Source organism: Hyperoodon ampullatus (genome assembly GCF_949752795.1).
Source record: "Hyperoodon ampullatus genome assembly, chromosome: 1".
Taxonomy (NCBI): Eukaryota; Metazoa; Chordata; class Mammalia; order Artiodactyla; family Ziphiidae; genus Hyperoodon; species Hyperoodon ampullatus.
Window position 1 is genome coordinate 163015448 of NC_136914.1, and position 18919 is coordinate 163034366.

Here is an 18919-nt window from a genome sequence, read left to right on the forward strand (position 1 = left end):
AGTCAGAGATGCACCATGGATCTGCAATTCCTTTACCGAGTCCCAAGGATAATAATATTAAATAATCCTTTGCATGAGTCCAACGTCTCCAAGGACATCCCTAATTCATTATCCCAGTCCATGCCTGCAAGAATCCTGTGAGGCAGGCATTGCCAGGACAGCGGAGGCTCAGGAAGTCAACTTCTGTTACACGTGGCAAGAACTAGGGATGTAACATCAGGTCTTTGGTCTCCCAAAATACCTGGTCCTCCCAGCACAATTTTGATCCTTCCAATGATGGGTACAGCAAGCATATGTGAGCGCCACTGGGAAAGGCATGAGTTAGCTTCCCTCCCAACTCTCCAGCCTCACTTCCTCTCCCTGCCCCACTCTCCAGTCTGAGGACAAGCCAGATGTGCTTGCTGTTGTCTAGACACACACAGCTTCAGGGCTTGGCATGAGCTAGCCCCGCACCCTGCCTGGAATCCCTCCTTCTCCTCACTCTCCTTCTCCCTGGCTCTGCCATTCTCTTCCATCAAGTTTGGGGGCAAAGTCACCTCTTATTTGAGGTCTCCTTTGGAATGAATTCCTTTACCTAGTCCCTACCTCTAGCGGAGGGTAGGTGCTGGAAGGTCCAGAGGCAGGACCTGTTCCACTCCAGCAAAGCCAGGTAACAGGCTCCAGAAACAAAGGGCAGCTCAGAGAAAGTGTCCTCAAAGGGCATCTCTCTGCAGAACTGGGAGCTCTCTGAGCTGATAGTGGTCTGCTGCTTCTGGGGGGCCTCTCTGCTAGTCCCGGGGCTTGGCAGGGCTCAGTCATGGTGTGCTTCATCTACTCTGATTTTGTTTATTTGTTCAAGCTGGAAGACACTTAGAGATTTTATAACCCCGTAGTTCTCCAGGTGTGATCATGAGTGCTGGCTGGTGAGTTTAGGTGCTGCTCAAACACAGCATTAGAGAACTCTGAATTACCTGGAGGGGAAAGTGGTTCCCTTTCAGTTCTCTTTCTAGCCCTTTGAATAAACCAAGAGGGGTATTTCATTTTGGTGCTATTTTGTCCTTAATATCTCTCTGGTATTTCTAATCTCTCCTTATGCTGAGATTCATTAGCGAGTGATGGCATCCTGCCACAATTTTTTTTAACATCTTTAATGGAGTATAATTGCTTTACAGTCGTGTGTTAGTTTCTGCTTTATAACAAAGTGAATCAGCTATACATATACATATGTCCCCATATCTCTTTCCTCTTGCATCTCCCTCCCTCCCACCCTCCCTATCCCACCACTCCTGCTACAATTTAATAGCCTTGTTTTGTTTGAGCTACAATAAAATTTTTTTCAAAAATATGATAAAATATACACATCATAAGATTTACCACTTAACCATTTTCAATTGTACATACAATGCAGTGGCATTGAGCACACTCATATTTCTTTGCAGCCAGCATCACGATCCAGCTCTAAAATATTTTCATCATCCCAAACTGAAACTCTGTACACATTCAACAGCAACTCCCATTATCTCCTCCCCTAGCCCCTTGTAAACACCATTCTACTTTCTGTCTCTATGAATTTACTTATTTTACCCTCATATAGCTAGAATCATATATTTGTCCTTTTGTGTCTGACTCATTTCACTTAGTATCATGTTTTTAAGGTTCATCTATGTTGTAGCACCTGTCAGAATTTCATTCTTTTTTACAGCTGAATAATGTTATTACATTTTCTTTATCCATTTATTTGTTGATGGACATTTGGGTTGTTTCTACCACTTGGCTATTGTAAATAATGCTGCTGTCAAGATGGACGTACAAAAATCTGTTTGAGTCCCTGCTTTCATTTCTTTTGGGTATATACCTAGAAGTAGAATGCTGCAATTAGTTTTAAGATTACTTTCTGTGACTTCCCTGGTGGTGCAGTGGTTAAGAATCCACTGCCAATGCAGGGGACACAGGTTTGATCCCTGGTCTGGAAAGATCCCACATGCCACGGAGCAACTAAGCCTGTGTGCCACAACTACTGAGCCTGTGCTCTAGGGCCTGTGAGCCACAACTACAGAAGCCCGCGTGTCACAACTCCTGAAGCCCATGTGCCTAAAACCCGTGCTCTGCAACAAGAGAAGCCACCACAATGAGAAGCACGTGCACCACAACAGAGAGTAGTCCCTGCTCACTGCAACTAGAGAAAGCCTGTGCACAGCAACGAAGACCTAACACAGCCCAAAATAAATAAATAAATAAAACAAATAAATTAAAAAAAAAGATTACTTTCTATGTATGTAATACTGGTTTTCTATTTGGGGTAGTGATATAAAATGAAAAAAAGAGTTAACTTGAATAAGTATAACATTATTATTGATAGTACAAGGATAGGCCACAGATGATAAAGGTGAATTCAAATAGTTGAAATCAAGGCAATCCTTATTTAGTGCAAGCCTCTCCCATGCTTGAGGAATCCAGGCTCTGGGAGGGATGTAACTTTTGGATAGACATCTAGTTAGGACCCTGGGATTCCAGCGCTTATGAAGGAGATGATGAGGAAAAGGAAACCAGGTCTGTAAGAAGGGGCAACAAAAGAATTATGTGCAAAACATTCCCCAAAGTCAAACTTAACAGTATGAAACTTCTTTTAGAATTAAGGTCAAAATTAATGTAAATATAAGGACAACGAATGGCGCTTGGGACACTGTAGGGATTATGAGCAATTGACCACAGAAATATTCTATGTGCTCTGCTTCTGCTTAAAATCTTTTGCAAGCTCTGTAGCAGAACCCTGAGCATATGAGGATATGGGATGGAGACCCAGAAGAAGCATGTCTTTTTGTGCCTTATTGTGAAAGACTTTAATAAGTAATGTTGCAAAGTGATTGAGGAAAGAGCATAGAATTTACAAAGAAAGATTTATCCCCCCATATAGGTAAGTATAAGTGCAACATGGTCTGCGAAAAACTGATTGTAGGGATGGAGAATATTTTAGAAAGAGACCAGGAAATAAATGAAGGGCAAGCAAGAATCCATCTACTATCTATTTTCATCTCTCCCTCCTCTTTACGTCTCCTCTGGGGCAGAGACCATAACTTCTAGCAGGTTGTCTGGTATAGAATAAGTGCTCAATACATGATTGTTAGACTGTTCAAATGAAATGAGCATAAAATACGTGGATCTTTTGTTGGAAAAACAATTGCAATATATAAATCCCCATCAATTCTAAAAGATTACTGAAGAGTCAATAAATATAAAACAGTCCTAAATCTCTATTTTTTGGATTAATTTTTAAAAAGCACTTTTAGAATCTGGAAATGTGCAAGTTAAAGAATCTAGTGAAATGCAATACAAAATGTTATATAGCAAAATACTTAAAAAAATATTAAACCCCAATAATACATAGCCAGAAGGGGAAAACTCAGATCCAGTCATAATGATCTCCTTTTAAGCACTGTTCAAGAAAGCTCTCTTTAGATGCTAAGTTCATCTAGAAAAATATTGCAGAGAAGTGTCTGTTTTACCTCTTCATCAGACCTTGTGGGGAAGGGTTTCTTCCTGCTCGTGTTTTTACAACGTAGCAAATTTTCCAGAGGGCCATAGCTAGCTGGAGACGGACATCTCTGAGGAGGATAGGACTGCATGCTTTCTTTATGATCTGGAAAAATAAATTCACATTTAAATATGATTGCATTACAGTCTCAGACTGCGTCCCTCTGACAAGGAGCTGGAACCCATCACTCCCTCCTGTGTCTATGGCAACCTTGGTCTGTACCACCATCATCTCACTATGGACAGCAGTCTCCTCTAGACTGTTGTCTTGCTTCAGCTTTTGCCCCTGCCTCTTTAGGGCATCGGAGTCATCTTTAAAAAATGGAATTCTGACTTTGCCACCTCCCCGCCCCCCAGCACAAATCCTTCCATGATTTCCTTTACACCTGGAAGAAAATCCAAACGTTTTAACTTCTGTCAATAAGGCCCCAGATAATCTTTCTCTTATTTCTTCATCCAGCCCCTATCCTCCACACTGTTTTGGCCATAATGAACTCTGTTCAGTTTCTTTAACAAGCCAAGCTTGCTCCCAACTCAGAAAACACCATTTTTTAAATGCAAAAGAATAAGTTTTTGTTTTAATGGAACATCATTTTTAACCTGAAAGAATGACTAACACTAACTATCATTATTCAGACTTGGGCACTTGGCAGATACTTTAATAAAAATGAACAAAGTAAGCCTGTCACTTCATGGAAAGTAACTGGTAGTATTTGTGGCCAATTTTAAAATTAGACTTTTCAAGTGCAAACTGGAATTTGGAAAAACTTGTATCTGCCACCGTGACAGAATAGCCTATCCACAGTTTGACTTTTCTGATGAGATTGGAGGTGTTATGTGCAAATGTGATTTAAAACAATATTATGTACTAAAATATGTTAACATAGAAAGTATCTGCTCAGGTCTGTGAACCATTGTTTTCCAAGTGACTAATATATGATGCTACAAAATCATGCCTGTGTAAACGATTCTTTAGAAGGGAAGATAGATCGATGGATTTTAAAGTAACAGAATACAAAAAGTTCATTGAAACACTTGTTCAGTTTTGATGTGGTATTTTCTCTATATACTTCAATAAAAATAACATCTCCACTGTGTCATTCCAGTAAACACTAATAAAAAATGAATTTCAAGAAATTAAGGCCACAAGGAAGGAGTGAGGTGTTAGAAGGAATACTTAAAAAAGATATTTTAAATATATTAATAATTTAAAGCAAGGATTAACTGTATATAAATAAAAGACTTTGAGGGCATAAAAACAATATCAAAATAAAATATTAGACAGTAATAACATATAAAATGGAAAAGGGGTGATTAGTATTAAGGCAGAATCATAAGCTATTTAGTCTTAATTCAGTCTAGAAAACATAACCAAAGTTATAGTTCTGGTCAGTAGATTGATAAGAGCTTTGAAAAAAATGGAATAGTTATATTCACACAGTATATTTTTGAGGCAAAATACTAAATTAAACATTAGCAAATATTTATATGCCAGTTATTGTAACGCAAGTTGTATGTATATTTATTCTGCTCTTTGTCATCAAAATGCCAAATTTCTCTGTAGGCTTACTAAGAAGAGCAAAGAATTCTCCTGAAATATTGAAAGTTCTATTTCAAGGGTTCCAAGGATTGTGGCTTTTAATGATGAGTCTAAGAATATAGGGAATTACATGTATCAAAATGTTTGTTTTAGAAAAGTGTTTGATCAATTAAAGTTGAAATTACATTCATCATAGTAAGTTAATTTCACTCACCAATTTATGACTAAAAATAGGAATAATGCTAAAGACATCTCTGTCTTTTCAAATTTTATTTTATAAGGAAAAGAGCTCTACTTTCAAGCACAGTACAGAATCCATACCATCAGAGCAAAATCATCCTAAGTTTGTTGTATTGTTGGGAAGAGGATATGAACTTCAGAGTTTTAAAACTCAAGCATACTATTTATTTATTTAGCTAAACACTGAAGGTAAGCAATGGAAGAATAGAATTTGTATAACTTTCTAGAAAGAGAAAAAAAGAGGAGTAAAGAAGAAATAAATCCAATATATGGCAGGAAAAGAAAAAAAGTCAATAAAATTGGCAAATAGGAGGCACAACAAAATATAAAAATTGATTCAAAAATATTAGTAATTACAATGAATATCAATGGTGTAAGTTTAACACTTAAAAATCAGATGCAGATTGGTTTAAAAATTCCAGTTGTGTGCTAATTACACATCTGAAATATAATGACACAAAAGGATCACTAATGAAAGGATGGAGAACCATAGACCAGGCAAATCCTAACCAAGAGAAAACTAAAAGAGTTATTGAAATTTAAAAAAAAATGACTTTAACAACTTTATTTTAAATCATAGTGAATCAATACATAAAGACATTATTTAAATGGCCATAGCTATCTTTTCAGCATGGATTGAAACAGTAAAAACATACTTCAGAGTAAAAAATAACCATTATCAGCATTTCGTTATCAGTTTGTGTGGCATACCTAATAGAGTTCAGTGATTATGAATTTTTCATGATATTGTGGCAACTGATTTAATATATTTCAACTCTGAGAGCCTTGCTTGAATCTTTAAAAATCCTACTTGAAAAAGAATTTGGAAACAGCTATGTGCATTTGTAGTCTATTCAGAGAACGAGTTAAACAAACAAACAAACAAAAAAAACAACTTTGCCATGCTATTTCCCCTGAAGGCCTGGATGGATCTTTGCTTAATAAATGAATGAAATTTCGAGTATGTAAATCCCCTACAAGTATTTAATTGATTTTGTTCTTAAGTAATGGCAGTAATCTTTGGAAAGTTTTCTTTATATAAAACATTGCATTTGTGTTTTATAACCTCAAGAAATAGGACTGTCCTACTTGGAGAATAGAGGCTTACATTAATAAAGAGGTTGACACAGGGTAAATGGAAGAACAATAGAGAGAACAATGTGTAGGTGGGCAATAAAATTAGGGTAGCCTAATAAAAACGGTATGGGTTGTAGAACCACACTGATATCAATATTTACTAATATTTGAAAATTCTCATGTATATGAAGCTCTTAGTACAGTGCCTGATCCATACTAGTCACTCGATAAATGCTACTGCTGTTAGTGTTATTAGAGAAACAGCTCTAGACGTTCCTTTTGAAACGTAGAATAAAACCATTGTGTTTTAAGCAGCTCTCCATACTTATTAGCAAATTTTAACCTTACCCTTACATAAAATTTAAAAAATAATCTTCTAAGAGCCATATATTTCAAAGAACATTTATAAAATGCAGATAGAAAGGAAAACATTAGCGAACAAAAACTAAAACAAACAAAAGAGAAAAGAAATCATCCACCACCCCAAATTTAGAGAGTAATGTTACTATTTTAGAGTATCACCAAACCTTTCTGGATTCTCTTCCAATATATCAAAATCATTTTCTATTTGTCCTGAAATCCATCTACTTAGGCTCTTAATAGCTTAGCTTGAATTCATTTGTCAGAGAATTGAGCAAAGTCTGTTTATCAAGTAGTAACTTAGCTATCAAGAGTAACTGAATATTTTCAAAATTTTTTCTCATTTGTTAGATAAGGATAATGATATCTACATTGACAGAGAAGTAGTTTTCATGAGTCTAAGTGAAGAGTACTGTCTCCCTCATCTGAAGCGTTCAACTTAAAACCAGTAAGCTTTAGCGAGCCCACTAGACTCAGAACTCTATGTGTGTCTGGATTGTGTGCTATTTTCTGTACATCTAATTTCTGCAAAGCACTGGTGACCCAAGGGGGAATTTTTACCCAGGAGAATGAACATCACTCAGTAAGCTGATAGCATCACAGAGTTCACGCACTGGGTAGTTAAAGGATGGGGCTGTCTCTATTCTGTATGCTTAGGGCCCAGCCCAATGGGGCATAAACCATGTGCTTAGTGAATATTTGTTTTTTGTTGTTGTTTTTAAAATATTTTTTTAAATTAATTTTTATTGGAGTATAGTTGATTTACAATTTGTGTTAGTTTCTGCTGTACAGCAAAGTGAGATATTAGTTGACTGAAAAAGGAATTAATGGTATTTGAAGGCACTGGAGGCCAAAACATTTCCTTCATCCATCCCAGGCCATTTCTTTAAGCAACCTGTTTTTTCTAAGATGAGTAGAGAACAATCTACATGACCCCAGTACTAATGATCCACTCCAGCCAGAGGGTACTTGACTGGACTCATGTCTTTGAAGACCATCCCACTTCACTAACACTGCTGTTCCATTCTTTAATTGTTCTTTATTTTTAATTTGTGCAGTATTTTCCTTTTAACATCTTTATTGGAGTATAATTGCTTTACAGTGTTGTGTTAGTTTTTGCTGTATAACAAAGTAAATCAACTGTAAGTATACATCTATCCCCATATCCCCTCCCTCTTCTGTCTCCCTCCCACCCTCTCTATTCCACCCCTCTAGGTGGTCACAAAGCACCAAGCTGATCTCCCTGTGCTATGCAGCTGTTTCCCACTAGCTATCTATTTTACATTTGGTAGTGTATATATGTCAATGCTACTTTCTCACTTCGTCTCAGCTTACCCATCCCCCTCCCCTTGTCTTTAAGTCCATTCTCTACATCTGCATCTTTATTCCTGTCCTGCCCCTGGGTTCTTCAGAACCATTATTTTTTTTTTTTTAGATTCCATATATATATGTTAGCCTGAAGTATTTGTTTTTCTCTTTCTGGCTTACTTCACTCTGTATGACAGATTCAAGGTCCATCAATCTCATTACAAATAACTCAATTTCGTTTCTTTTTATGGCTGAGTAATATTCCGTTGTTTATATGTGCCACATCTTCTTTATCCATTCATCTATTGATGGACACTTAGGTTGCTTCCATGTCCTGGCTATTGTAAATAGTGCTGCAATGAACATTGTGGTACATGACTCTTTTTGAATTATGGTTTTCTCAGGGTATATGCCCAGTAGTGGGATTGCTGGGTCATATGGTAGTTCTATTTTTAGTTTTTTAAGGAACCTCCATACTGTTCTCCATAGTGGCTGTATCAACATTCCCACCAACAGTGCAAGAAGGTTCCCTCTTCTCCACACCCTCTTGAGCAGTTACTGTTTGTAGATATTTTGATGATGGCCATTCTGATCACTGTGAGGTGATACCTCACAGTAGTTTTGATTTGCATTTCTCTAATGATTAGTGATGTTGAGCATCCTTTCATGTGTTTGTTGACAATCTGTATATCTTTGGAGAAATGTCTATTTAGATCTTCTGCCCATTTTTGGATTGAGTTGTTTGTTTCTTTGATATTGAGCTGCATGTGCTGCTTGTATATTTTGGAGATTAATCCTTTGTCAGTTGCTTTGTTTGCAAATATTTTCTCCCATTCTGAAGGTTGTCTTTTCATCTTGCTTATGGTTTCCTTTGCTATGCAAAAGTTTTTAAGTTTCATTAGGTCCCAATTGTTTATTTTTGTTTTTATTTCCATTTCTCTAGGAGGTGGGTCAAAAGGATCTTGCTGTGATTTATGTCATAGAGTGTTCTGCCTATGTTTTCCTCTAAGAGTTTTATAGTGTCTGGCCTTACATTTAGGTCTTTAATCCATTTTGAGTTTATTTTTGTGTATAATGTTAGGAAGTGTTCTAATTTCATTCATTCAACTATGTTGAATAATAGTGGTGAGAGTAGGCAACCTTGTCTTGTTCCTGATCTTAGAGGAAATGGTTTCAGTTTTTCACCATTGAGAATGATGTTGGCTCTGGGTTTGTCATATATGGCCTTTATTATGTTAAGGTAAATTCCCTTTATGCCTACTTTCTGGAGAGTTTTTATCATAAATCGGTGTTGAATTTTCTTGGAAGATTTTTCTGCATCTATTGAGATGATCATATGGTTTTTCTCCTTCAGTTTGTTAATATGGTATATCATCTTGATTGATTTGCATATTTTAAAGAATCCTTGCATTCCTGGGATAAACCCCACTTGATCATGGTGTATGATCCTTTTAACGTGCTGCTGGCTTCTGTTTGCTAGTATGTTGTTGAGAAGTTTTGCCTGGTGTGTTGAGAAGTGATATTGGCCAGTAGTTTTCTTTTTGTATAACATCTTTGTCTGGTTTTGGTATCAGGGTGATAGTGACCTTGTAGAATGAGTTTGGGAGTGTTCCTCTTTCTGTTATATTTTGGAAGAGTTTGAGAAGGATAGGTGTTTGCTCTTCTCTAAATGTTGTATAGAATTCTCCTGTGAAGCCATCTGGTCCTGGGCTTTTGTTTGTTGGAAGATTTTTAAGCACAGTTTCAATTTCAGTGCTTGTTTATATTTTCTATTTCGTCCTGGTTCAGTCTCAGAAGGTTGTGCTTTTCTAAGAATTTGTCCACTTCTTCCAGGTTTTCTATTTTATTGGCATATAGTTGCTTGTAGTAATCTCTCATGATCCTTTGTACTTCTGCAGTGTCAGTTGTTACTTCTCCTTTTTCATTTCTAATTCTATTGATGTGAGTGTTCTACCTTTTTTTCTTGATGAGTCTGGCTACTGGTTTATCAATTTTGCTTATCTTCTCAAAGAACCAGCTTTTAGTTTTATTGATCTTTGCTATTGTTTCCTTCATTTCATTTTCATTTATTTCTGATCTGATTTTTATGATTTCTTTACTTTTGCTAACTTTGGGGGTATTTTGTTCTTCTTTCTCTAATTGCTTTAGGTGCAAGGTTAGGTTGTTTGAGATTATTCTTGTTTCTTGAGGTAGGATTGTATTGCTATAAACTTCCCTCTTAGAATAGCTTTTGCTGCATCCTATAGGTTTTGGGTTGTCATGTTTTCATTGCCATTTGCTTCTAGATATTTTTTGATTTCCTCTTTGATTTCTTCAGTGATCTCTTGGTTATTTAGTAGTGTATTGTTTAGCCTCCATGTGTTTGTATTTTTTTACGGTTTTTTTCCTGTAGTTGATATCTAGTCTCATAGTGTTGTGTTTGGAAAAGATACTTGATATGATTTCAATTTTCTTAAATTTACCAAGGCTTGATTTGTGACCCAAGATATGATCTATCCTGGAGAATGTTCCATGAGCACTTGAGAAGAAAGTGTATTCTGTTCTTTTTGGATGGAATGTCCTCTAAATATCAATTAAGTCCATTTGGTTTAATGTATCATTTAAAGCTTGTATTTCCTTATCCATTTTCATTTTGGATGATCTGTCCATTGGTGAAAGTGGGCGTTAAAGTCCCCTACTATTATTGTGTTAATGTCGATTTCCCCTTTTATGGCTATTAGTATTTGCCTTATGTATTGAGGTGCTCCTATGTTGGGTGCATAAACATTTACAATTGTTATATTGTCTTCTTGGATTGATCCATTGATCATTATGTAGTGTCCTTCTTTGTCTCTTATAATAGTCTTTATTTTAAAGTGTATTTTGTCTGATATGAGAATTGCTACTCCAGCTTTATTTTGATTTCCATTTGCATAGAATGTCTTTTTCCATCCCCTCACTTTCAGTATATGTGTCCCTTGGTCTGAAGTGGGTCTCTTGTAGACAGCATATATATGTGTCTTGTTTTTGTACCCATTCAGCCAGTGCATGTCTCTTGGTTGGAGCATTTAATCCATTTACATCTATGGTAATTATTGATATGTATGTTCCTATTACCATTTTCTTAATTGTTTTGCATTTGTTATTGTAAGTCTTTTCCTTCTCTTTTTCCCTCCTAGGGAAGTTCCTTTAGCATTTGTTGTAAAGCTGACTTGGTGCTGCTGAATTCTTTTAATTTTTGCTTGTCTGTAAAGGTTTTAATATCTCTGTCAAATCTGAATGAGATCCTTGCTGGGTAGAGTAATCTTGGTTGTAGGTTTTTCCCTTTCATCACTTTAAATATGTCCTGTCACTCCCTTCTGGCTTGCAGAGTTTCTGCTGAAAGATCAGCTATTAACCTTATGGGGATTCCCTTGTATGCTATTTGTTGCTTTTCCCTTGCTGCTTTTAATATTTTTTCTTTGTATTTAATTTTCTTAGTTTGATTAATATGTGTCCTGGTGTGTTTATCCTTGGATTTATCCTGTATGGGGCTCTCTGCACTTTCTGGACTTGATTGACTATTTCCTTTCCCATGTTAGGGAAGTTTTCAACTGTAATCTCTTCAAATATTTTCTCAGACCCTTTCTTTTTCTCTTCTTCTTCTTGGAACCCTATAATTCGAATGTTGGTGTGTTTAATGTTGTCCCAGAGGTCTCTGAGACTGTCCTCCATTCTTTTCATTCATTTTTCTTTATTCTGCTCTGTGGTAGCTATTTCCACTATTTTATCTTCCAGGTCACTTATCTGTTCTTTTGCCTCAGTTATTCTGCTACTGATTCCTTCTAGAGAATTTTTAATTTCATTTATTGTGTTGTTCATAATTGTTTGTTTGCTCTTTAGTTCTTCTAGGTCCTTGGTAAACATTTCTTGTATTTTCTCCATTCTATTTCTAAGATTTTGGATCATCCTTACTATCATTACTCTGTATTCTTTTTCAAGTTCATTACTTATTTTCTCTTCTTTTGTTTGGTCTGATTGGTTTTTACCTTGCTCCTTCATCTGCTGCATATTTCTCTTCTTCCCATTTTGTTTAACTTATTGTGTTTGGAGTCTCCTTTTCACAGGCTGCATGTTCTTAGTTCCCATTGTTTTTGGTGTCTGTCCCCAGTGGGTAAGGTTGGTTCAATGGCTTGTGTAGGCTTCCTGATGGAGGGGACTGGTGCCTGTGTTCAGGTGGGTGGTGCTGGATGTTTTCTTTCTGGGGAACAGTGCTGTGTACAATGGTGTGTTTTGGGGTGACTGTGAACTTAGTATGATTTTAGGCAGCTTCTCTGATAAGGGGTGGTGTTGTGTTCCTGTCTTGTTATTTGTTTGGCATGGGGCGTCCAGCACTGGAGCTTGCTGGCCATTGGGTGGAGCTGGGTCTTAGCAAAGAGACTGAGATCTCTGGGAGAGCTTTTGCCATTTGATATTACATGGGGCTGGGAGGTCTCTGGTGGTCCAATGTCCTGAACTCGGCTCTCCCACCTCAGAGGCTCAGGCCTGACACCAGGCTGGAGCACCAAGACCCTGTCAGCCACACAGTTCAGAAGAAAAGGGGGAAAAAAAGAAAGAAAAATAAATAAGTAAAAAGAAAAGAAAAGAAAAGCATTAAAATAAAAAATAAAAATATAATTAAAATAAAATAATTTAAAAATAATAAAAAAAAGAAGAGAGCAACCAAACCAATAAAGAAATCCACCAATGATAACAAGCACTAAAAACTATACTAAGATAACCATAGAAATCAGAAACAAGTCAGTCACAGACAGCAAACCCCAAGTCTACAGTTGTGTCCAGAATCTACTGCCTCAATTTTGGGAACATTCATTGTCTATTAAGGTATTTCACCGATGCAGGGTACCTCAAACTGATTGTGGGGATTTAATCCACTGCTCCTGAGGCTGCATGGAGAAATTTCCCTTTCTCTTCTTTGTTTGCACAGCTCCTGGGCTTCAGCTTTCCTTTTGGCCCCACCTCTGCATGTAGGTCGCCCTCAGGCTTCTGTTCCCACCCAGACAGGATGGGTTTAAAGCAGCGGCTGATTAGGGGGCTCTGGCTCACTCATGCTGTGGGGAGGGAGGGGTACTATAGTTATAATTGGAATGCAGGGTGAGCCTGAGGTGGCAGAGACCAGTGTGACGTTGCAAGAGCCTGAGGAGTGCCGTGTGTTTTCCTGGAGAAGTTGTCCCTGGATCATGGGACCCTGGCAGTGGTGGGCTGCCAGGCTCCTGGGGTCGGTGGGGCAGGTGGCGCATGTGGATAGTGACCTATGCTTGCACACAGGATTCTTGGGGGTTGCAGCAGCAGCATTAGGGTTTCATGCCTGTCTCTGGTGTCTGAGCTGATAGCTACAGCTTGCACCCATCTCTGGAGCTTGTTTAGGCGGTGCTCTGCCTTCTGTGGGCAGGCAGGGAAGGAATTCCCTCTCCTCACGTACCCCGAAACAATGGTCTCTTGCCTCTTAGGTAGGTCCAGAGCTTTTTCCAGACTACCTCCCAGCTAGCTGTGGTGCACTCGCCCCCTTCAGGCTGTGTTCACGCAGCCAATCCTAGTCCTCTCCCTGGGGTTTGACTTCTGAAGCCTGAGCATCATCTCCCAGCCCCCACTCGCCCAAGTGGGTGAACAGACACGCCTCTCAGGCTGCTGTGTGCTGGTCAGCACTGATCCTCTGTGTGGGAATCTCTCTGCTTTGCCCTCTGCACCCCTGTTGCTGCACTCTCCTCTGTGGCTCCGAAGCTTCCCCCCTGCCCATCGCCAGTCTCCGCCAGTGGAGGGGCTTCCTAGTGTGTGGAAGCTTTTCCTCCTTCACAGCTCCCTCCCAGAGGTGCAGGTCCCATCCCTATTCTTTTGTCTCTGTTTTTTCTTTTTTCTTTTGTCCTACCCAGGTATGTGGGGATTTTCTTGCCTTTTGGGAAGTCTGAGGTCTTCTGCCAGTGTTCAGTAGGAGTTCTGTAGCAGTTTTTCAACATGTAGATGTATTTTTGATGTATTTATGGGGAGGAAGGTGATCTCCATATCTTACTCCTCCATCAACTTGAAGGTCCCCACTCTCTATTTGTGCAAGATTTTGTCTTTCAGGTTAAGACTCTGGATTCCTCTTTAATCTATGATTCTGCTTCTCTATCTCTGCAACATTTCCATTCTCAAAACCCCCATCAGTAAAGCCCTTTCTGGGCCTATTCAGGCCTTGGACATTCCACCTGGATACTCCAAGTCTTTTCATTTTCATACACCAAGATCTGGCCTCCAGGACTACTGTTCCTATCATTTAATTTCCAGGAATTGAGCCATTGGGTTAATCACAGCCCCCTTTGTTCATCTCACTTTAGAAAAGGAGTTATCTCTTGGGAAACTCTTATTAGCAATGTGTACATGGGCCAAATTAGTTTTCCATATTGGTTTTGCAATCTAAGGCCCAGATGGCATAGGGCAGAAGAGAAATAAAGACATGATGGAGGCCAGGGAGGAAACTCTTGGTCTCACAGGATCAGTTAGGTGGAGAATCCCTGGAGAAGGAAAGGGAATGCAAAAAAGAAGGAAGGATATTAAAATGTGTCAGTTGCCTACTATGTGCAAAGCAAGGGCTGTGTGTGTGTGTGTGTGTGTGTGTGTGTATTAACCCTGTGAGTTAATATCATTATGTGAATTTTATGGATAGATGAGGGTGAAGCTCAGAGAGGCAGAACTGGGACCAAGGTCAGTAGAGCCCTCAGCCTTCCTACTCTATCCCATGGGGTTCACTTTCTCCAGCCCTAAAGCCCTCTCCTGTGGCTCAGCAGAGAGAAATCAAAAGATTAGACCTGAACACAGAATCTCCATGGCATAGGACTGAAGAAAGAAAGAAAAAAAAAATGACAGATCTAGTTTGGGCCAAATAATACTAACAATATCAAAACCCATCATCAACAGTAATATAACACTATATTTATATGCTGCTTTTGATATCTCCATGGACATGGTATCCTTCTTATTTTTATCTTTACAATCAATTAGTAAGAGAGGTCAATTTTATTTTCTCCATTTCACAGACTCTTCTTAATATAAAGTTATTTTACGCCCAATGGATTGGCAAAAACTAAAAGTTTGCCAAAAAACAACTGTTGGAAAGGATGGGGAACGATGGGGTCTCATACGCTATTGGTGAAACAAAGTGATACGTCTACATTGGAAAATACATCTAGTGCCACTGAAGAGAGGAATATTCTAAGACGTGGCCATTTCACTCTTAGAAAAAGAACTTATCGTATTAAGTACTTGGGAAAACATGTACATATTATACACAGGGGAAGACATCAACAATATTGTTCACAACAAACTAATGTTCATAAGAGGAAAAAACTGGAAACACCTAAGTGATCATATTTAACTATGGATAAACATTATATTAACATGATGCAATGCTGCCTATCAATGATAACAAGCGAATTACATCTACATGCACCAGCTCGGAAACTCTGAGGTTCACAAAACCTAAGTCACGGTGCAGGAATATAGCAGTGTATGACTTAACCTACTTATTTTATAATTCTTTCATAAAGTGTTCTTACCTCTGTTTTGTACACTGTGGTTGTGAGTCACGAATGAAGAGCTAAAGGAAATGTTACGATTGAAAGAACATTAGTATTTCCCACGCTGGTTCAGTATTCATGGCCTGTCATATTTACAAAGCACTTTATATTTTACCGGATGAAAAATTGTCTGTTTTGTAAGGTTGATAAAATGCTGGTTCCTTCCTTTCTCAATACAGGTGAACATTAGATATGGAACAAAGTGACTTACCCACATAAGTTCCTTCCATGTCACTTCAGTGAGCACACATCAAAAGTCTTTACTTTTGGAAGCTATGAATTTAGACTTGCCTTGTAGCTAGAGTCACTATAGAAAATGCTACGTGGCTGGATGGGGCTCCTACTCTATAGTAATTGTTTACCAATTGAAGGAGAGTCAGCCATAGCAAAGAAGAAAAGAATAGAAATTATTTTATTCCTTCTTAGTGTGAGCTAGGTAAGAAAACTGTGTGGATTGTTACAAGGAAATTGATAAAGAAAAAGGGATTATAAAAACATAATAAAAGGCAATAAAATGATATGCATTTCTAAACACAATAATGATGCTACCAAGACTGTTTACTGGGACTTCCCTGGTGGCGCAGTGGTTAGGAATCCACCTGCCAATGCAGGCGACATGGGATCAAGCCCTTGTTGGGGAAGATCCCACATGCCACAGAGCAGCTGAGCCCATGCATCATAACTACTGAGCCTGCATGCCACAACTGAAGCCCATGCGCCTAGAGCCCATGCTCTGCAGCAAAGAGAAGCCCGCATACCGCAACGAAGGGTAGCTCCCACTTGCCACAACTAGAGAAAGCCCATGTGTAGCAATGAAGACCAAACACAGCCAAAAATAAGATAAATAAATAAATAAATAGATTTATATAAAAAAGAAAAGACTGTTTACCAATGGCTTTACTTGGCGCTTTCCTTAATGTTTGGCTTTGTGTAACACTCAGCTCTGATTTTCTGGTTCATTTTGTATTGTTGTTGGCATCATCATTTTAAACTCTAGGTGCTCCTACAGTTAAATCTAATTACATGGAGCATGCTCTATGCCACGACTGTTCAATTGAATAAAGCCTCTGGGTTAATTCAATGAAATCTAGCCCTTTTCCAGCATCAATGAAATCAACTGAGTACATATCTGGTTTTGGTTATCTCCACAGAAGCCTGGGGTCTTATGATTTGCTTGGTAGATAAAAATGCCATTAGATCATTGAACCACCACACTGTGCTGTCATCACTGGTTAGACTTCTCCTGCTATCTAAGCCTTTGATTCTGTTAAAACCAGGATCCCTTTACTAGGAGCCAGTGTACAATTTTGTTAAATATCTGGAAAAGAAAAATCACAGATAGCAAAATTTCATTGCCCTAATTTTTCAGGATTTTTAGAAAATGTTGAGAGAATAGCAATATCCTCTGAGGATATTCTAGGTTTTGTGTACAAAGTTTATAAAAATATAAGTAAAAAAAAACTACCTAAACTAAAATAGAAATGATAATTCTTTCATTTTATAAACATTTATTGAGCATTTTCTAAGTATATGGTATGTTTTGGGGGATAGCAAATGAATAAGACATGGCCTCTACCCTAAAGCAGCTTAAGTTATGGAGGGAAGACACGATTATACCATAATCACAACGTGGGGTAAACACCACGATAGAGGTGAGCACAGCAGAAGATCCTGTGGTAGCAGAAGAAGGTCACTTAATCCAGACAAAATTGATTTGATTCTCAGGAAAGTCTTCCTGGGACATATGCTAACTGAGCTGACTTCTGAAAGGTGAATAGGAGATTGGTGAGGAGTAACGGTGTGTTCCAGGCAGAGGGAACAGCAGGTGCAAAGGCTCAAAGGCAAGAAAACATGGCTTATTCTTCAAGAGACCAGAAAGTAGTTCCTTATGGATGGAAGGTAGGGTATGAAGATGTATCATTAGAAGGCTACTGTTTCATTAGAAGGCTACTATTTAAGCAAGAGTTGATGGTGGCTGGTTTATGTTGGGAGCTGGGGAAATGGGTAGAAATGGATAGACTCAAGACCCGTTTTGAGTTAAGATTTGAGAATTTTGGGAGTTTTTAATGATTTGGATGGGAAGAGTAAAGATAGGAAAGACAGTATACCATTTACTGAGGTGAGAAAGTTTGTAGGAGGAGAGAGTTGGTCCGGAAATGAAAGTAGAAATGAAGAGTTCAGTTTCCAACACTGAATTTGAGATACCTGTCACTGATTTAAGGAAAACTGCCCATTGGGTAGCTGGATATATGGGTCTGGGGCTAAGAAGGGTGGTTGGGGCAGAGGATAGAGATTTAGTAATTATCAACATAGAGTTGACCCTGACACTGTAGGGATGGATGAACTGACTACACTCTTACTGATAGAAAAAAGGACATCAGAAGGATCTGAGGAATACCAACATTCAGAGGTCAGTTTGGGAAAAAGCCTAAAAGGGAGACTTAGAAGAAGCAGCCAGTTAAGAGAGAAAGAAAAATCAGGAGACTTTGTTCAAATAAACAAACAAACAAACAAAAGAAGCCAAACCACACTGAATAACAACTACTACAGATGTGGGCCCAACTAAAATCTCATTATCTTTTCACTATAATATGATGGTTTTTTGTTTCCTTTCAGAAAATTACATTAAGAAAGAATATGTACTTATTGTATGGGCAAGAGTTTTGTGTCAGATTGGGTCTTAAACTGAAAACAGCCTAATAAGAGTTATGAAACTGTAGTCCTAATGTCCACAGGTCAAAGACTGAGAACAAAGTTGCTGAAGGTGTGAAATAGGACAAGAAAGTGAGGGAGAGGAAGGGAGTGGGGGATGGAGACCATGCCCCTAACATATAGGACCTGGCAATGGCATTGAGAGCTGGTGGTTAGCGGGCACATGGTCAGGTTGAACAGGTCTGGCCCTGCTCTCAGCTTCACATGGAAGGTGAGTGAAATTGCCCAAGGCCACGTGGTTTGTAAGTGAGGAAGCCAGGCAGTATGATTCCAGGGGCTCCCTCTTAAGCAATACTCTATTCCATCACAAACAGTGTATTATTAAATAAAAAAAGAGCACCTTAACTGTGGGCAGGCACTAAGGAAAGTCAAGATTTATGGGCTGCATTTTTAAAATCAAGTCAGTGTAGGCATGATGGGCTACTGAAGAGTGGAGTTGGACTTGATTTCAATGGCAAGAGACTCAGTCTCTCTGGGCCTCATTTATTCCCTCTGGGGAATGGGTCAGAACTACCTCTTGTATTCAGGGTGGCTTTAAGCTGGGGTCTGATGGATAAAGAGGAGTTTTCCAAGTAGGGAGAGGGTGGAGAGAGGGAAATAT

General features: G+C 38.5%; 1 protein-coding gene across 1 annotated transcript in view; it reads right to left on the bottom strand.

Annotated features, from left to right (window-relative positions):
• The window catches only part of CLNK (cytokine dependent hematopoietic cell linker), a gene marked incomplete at both ends in the record, with an annotated part of 173838 nt that overhangs the window by 13344 nt on the left and 141575 nt on the right, over window positions 1-18919 (bottom strand). Inside the window, 2 exons of the mRNA XM_079711583.1 lie at window positions 3483-3616; window positions 15586-15626. Coding sequence (XP_079567709.1) covers window positions 3483-3616; window positions 15586-15626 — 175 coding nt within the window. The remainder of the gene's footprint in view (window positions 1-3482; window positions 3617-15585; window positions 15627-18919) is intronic.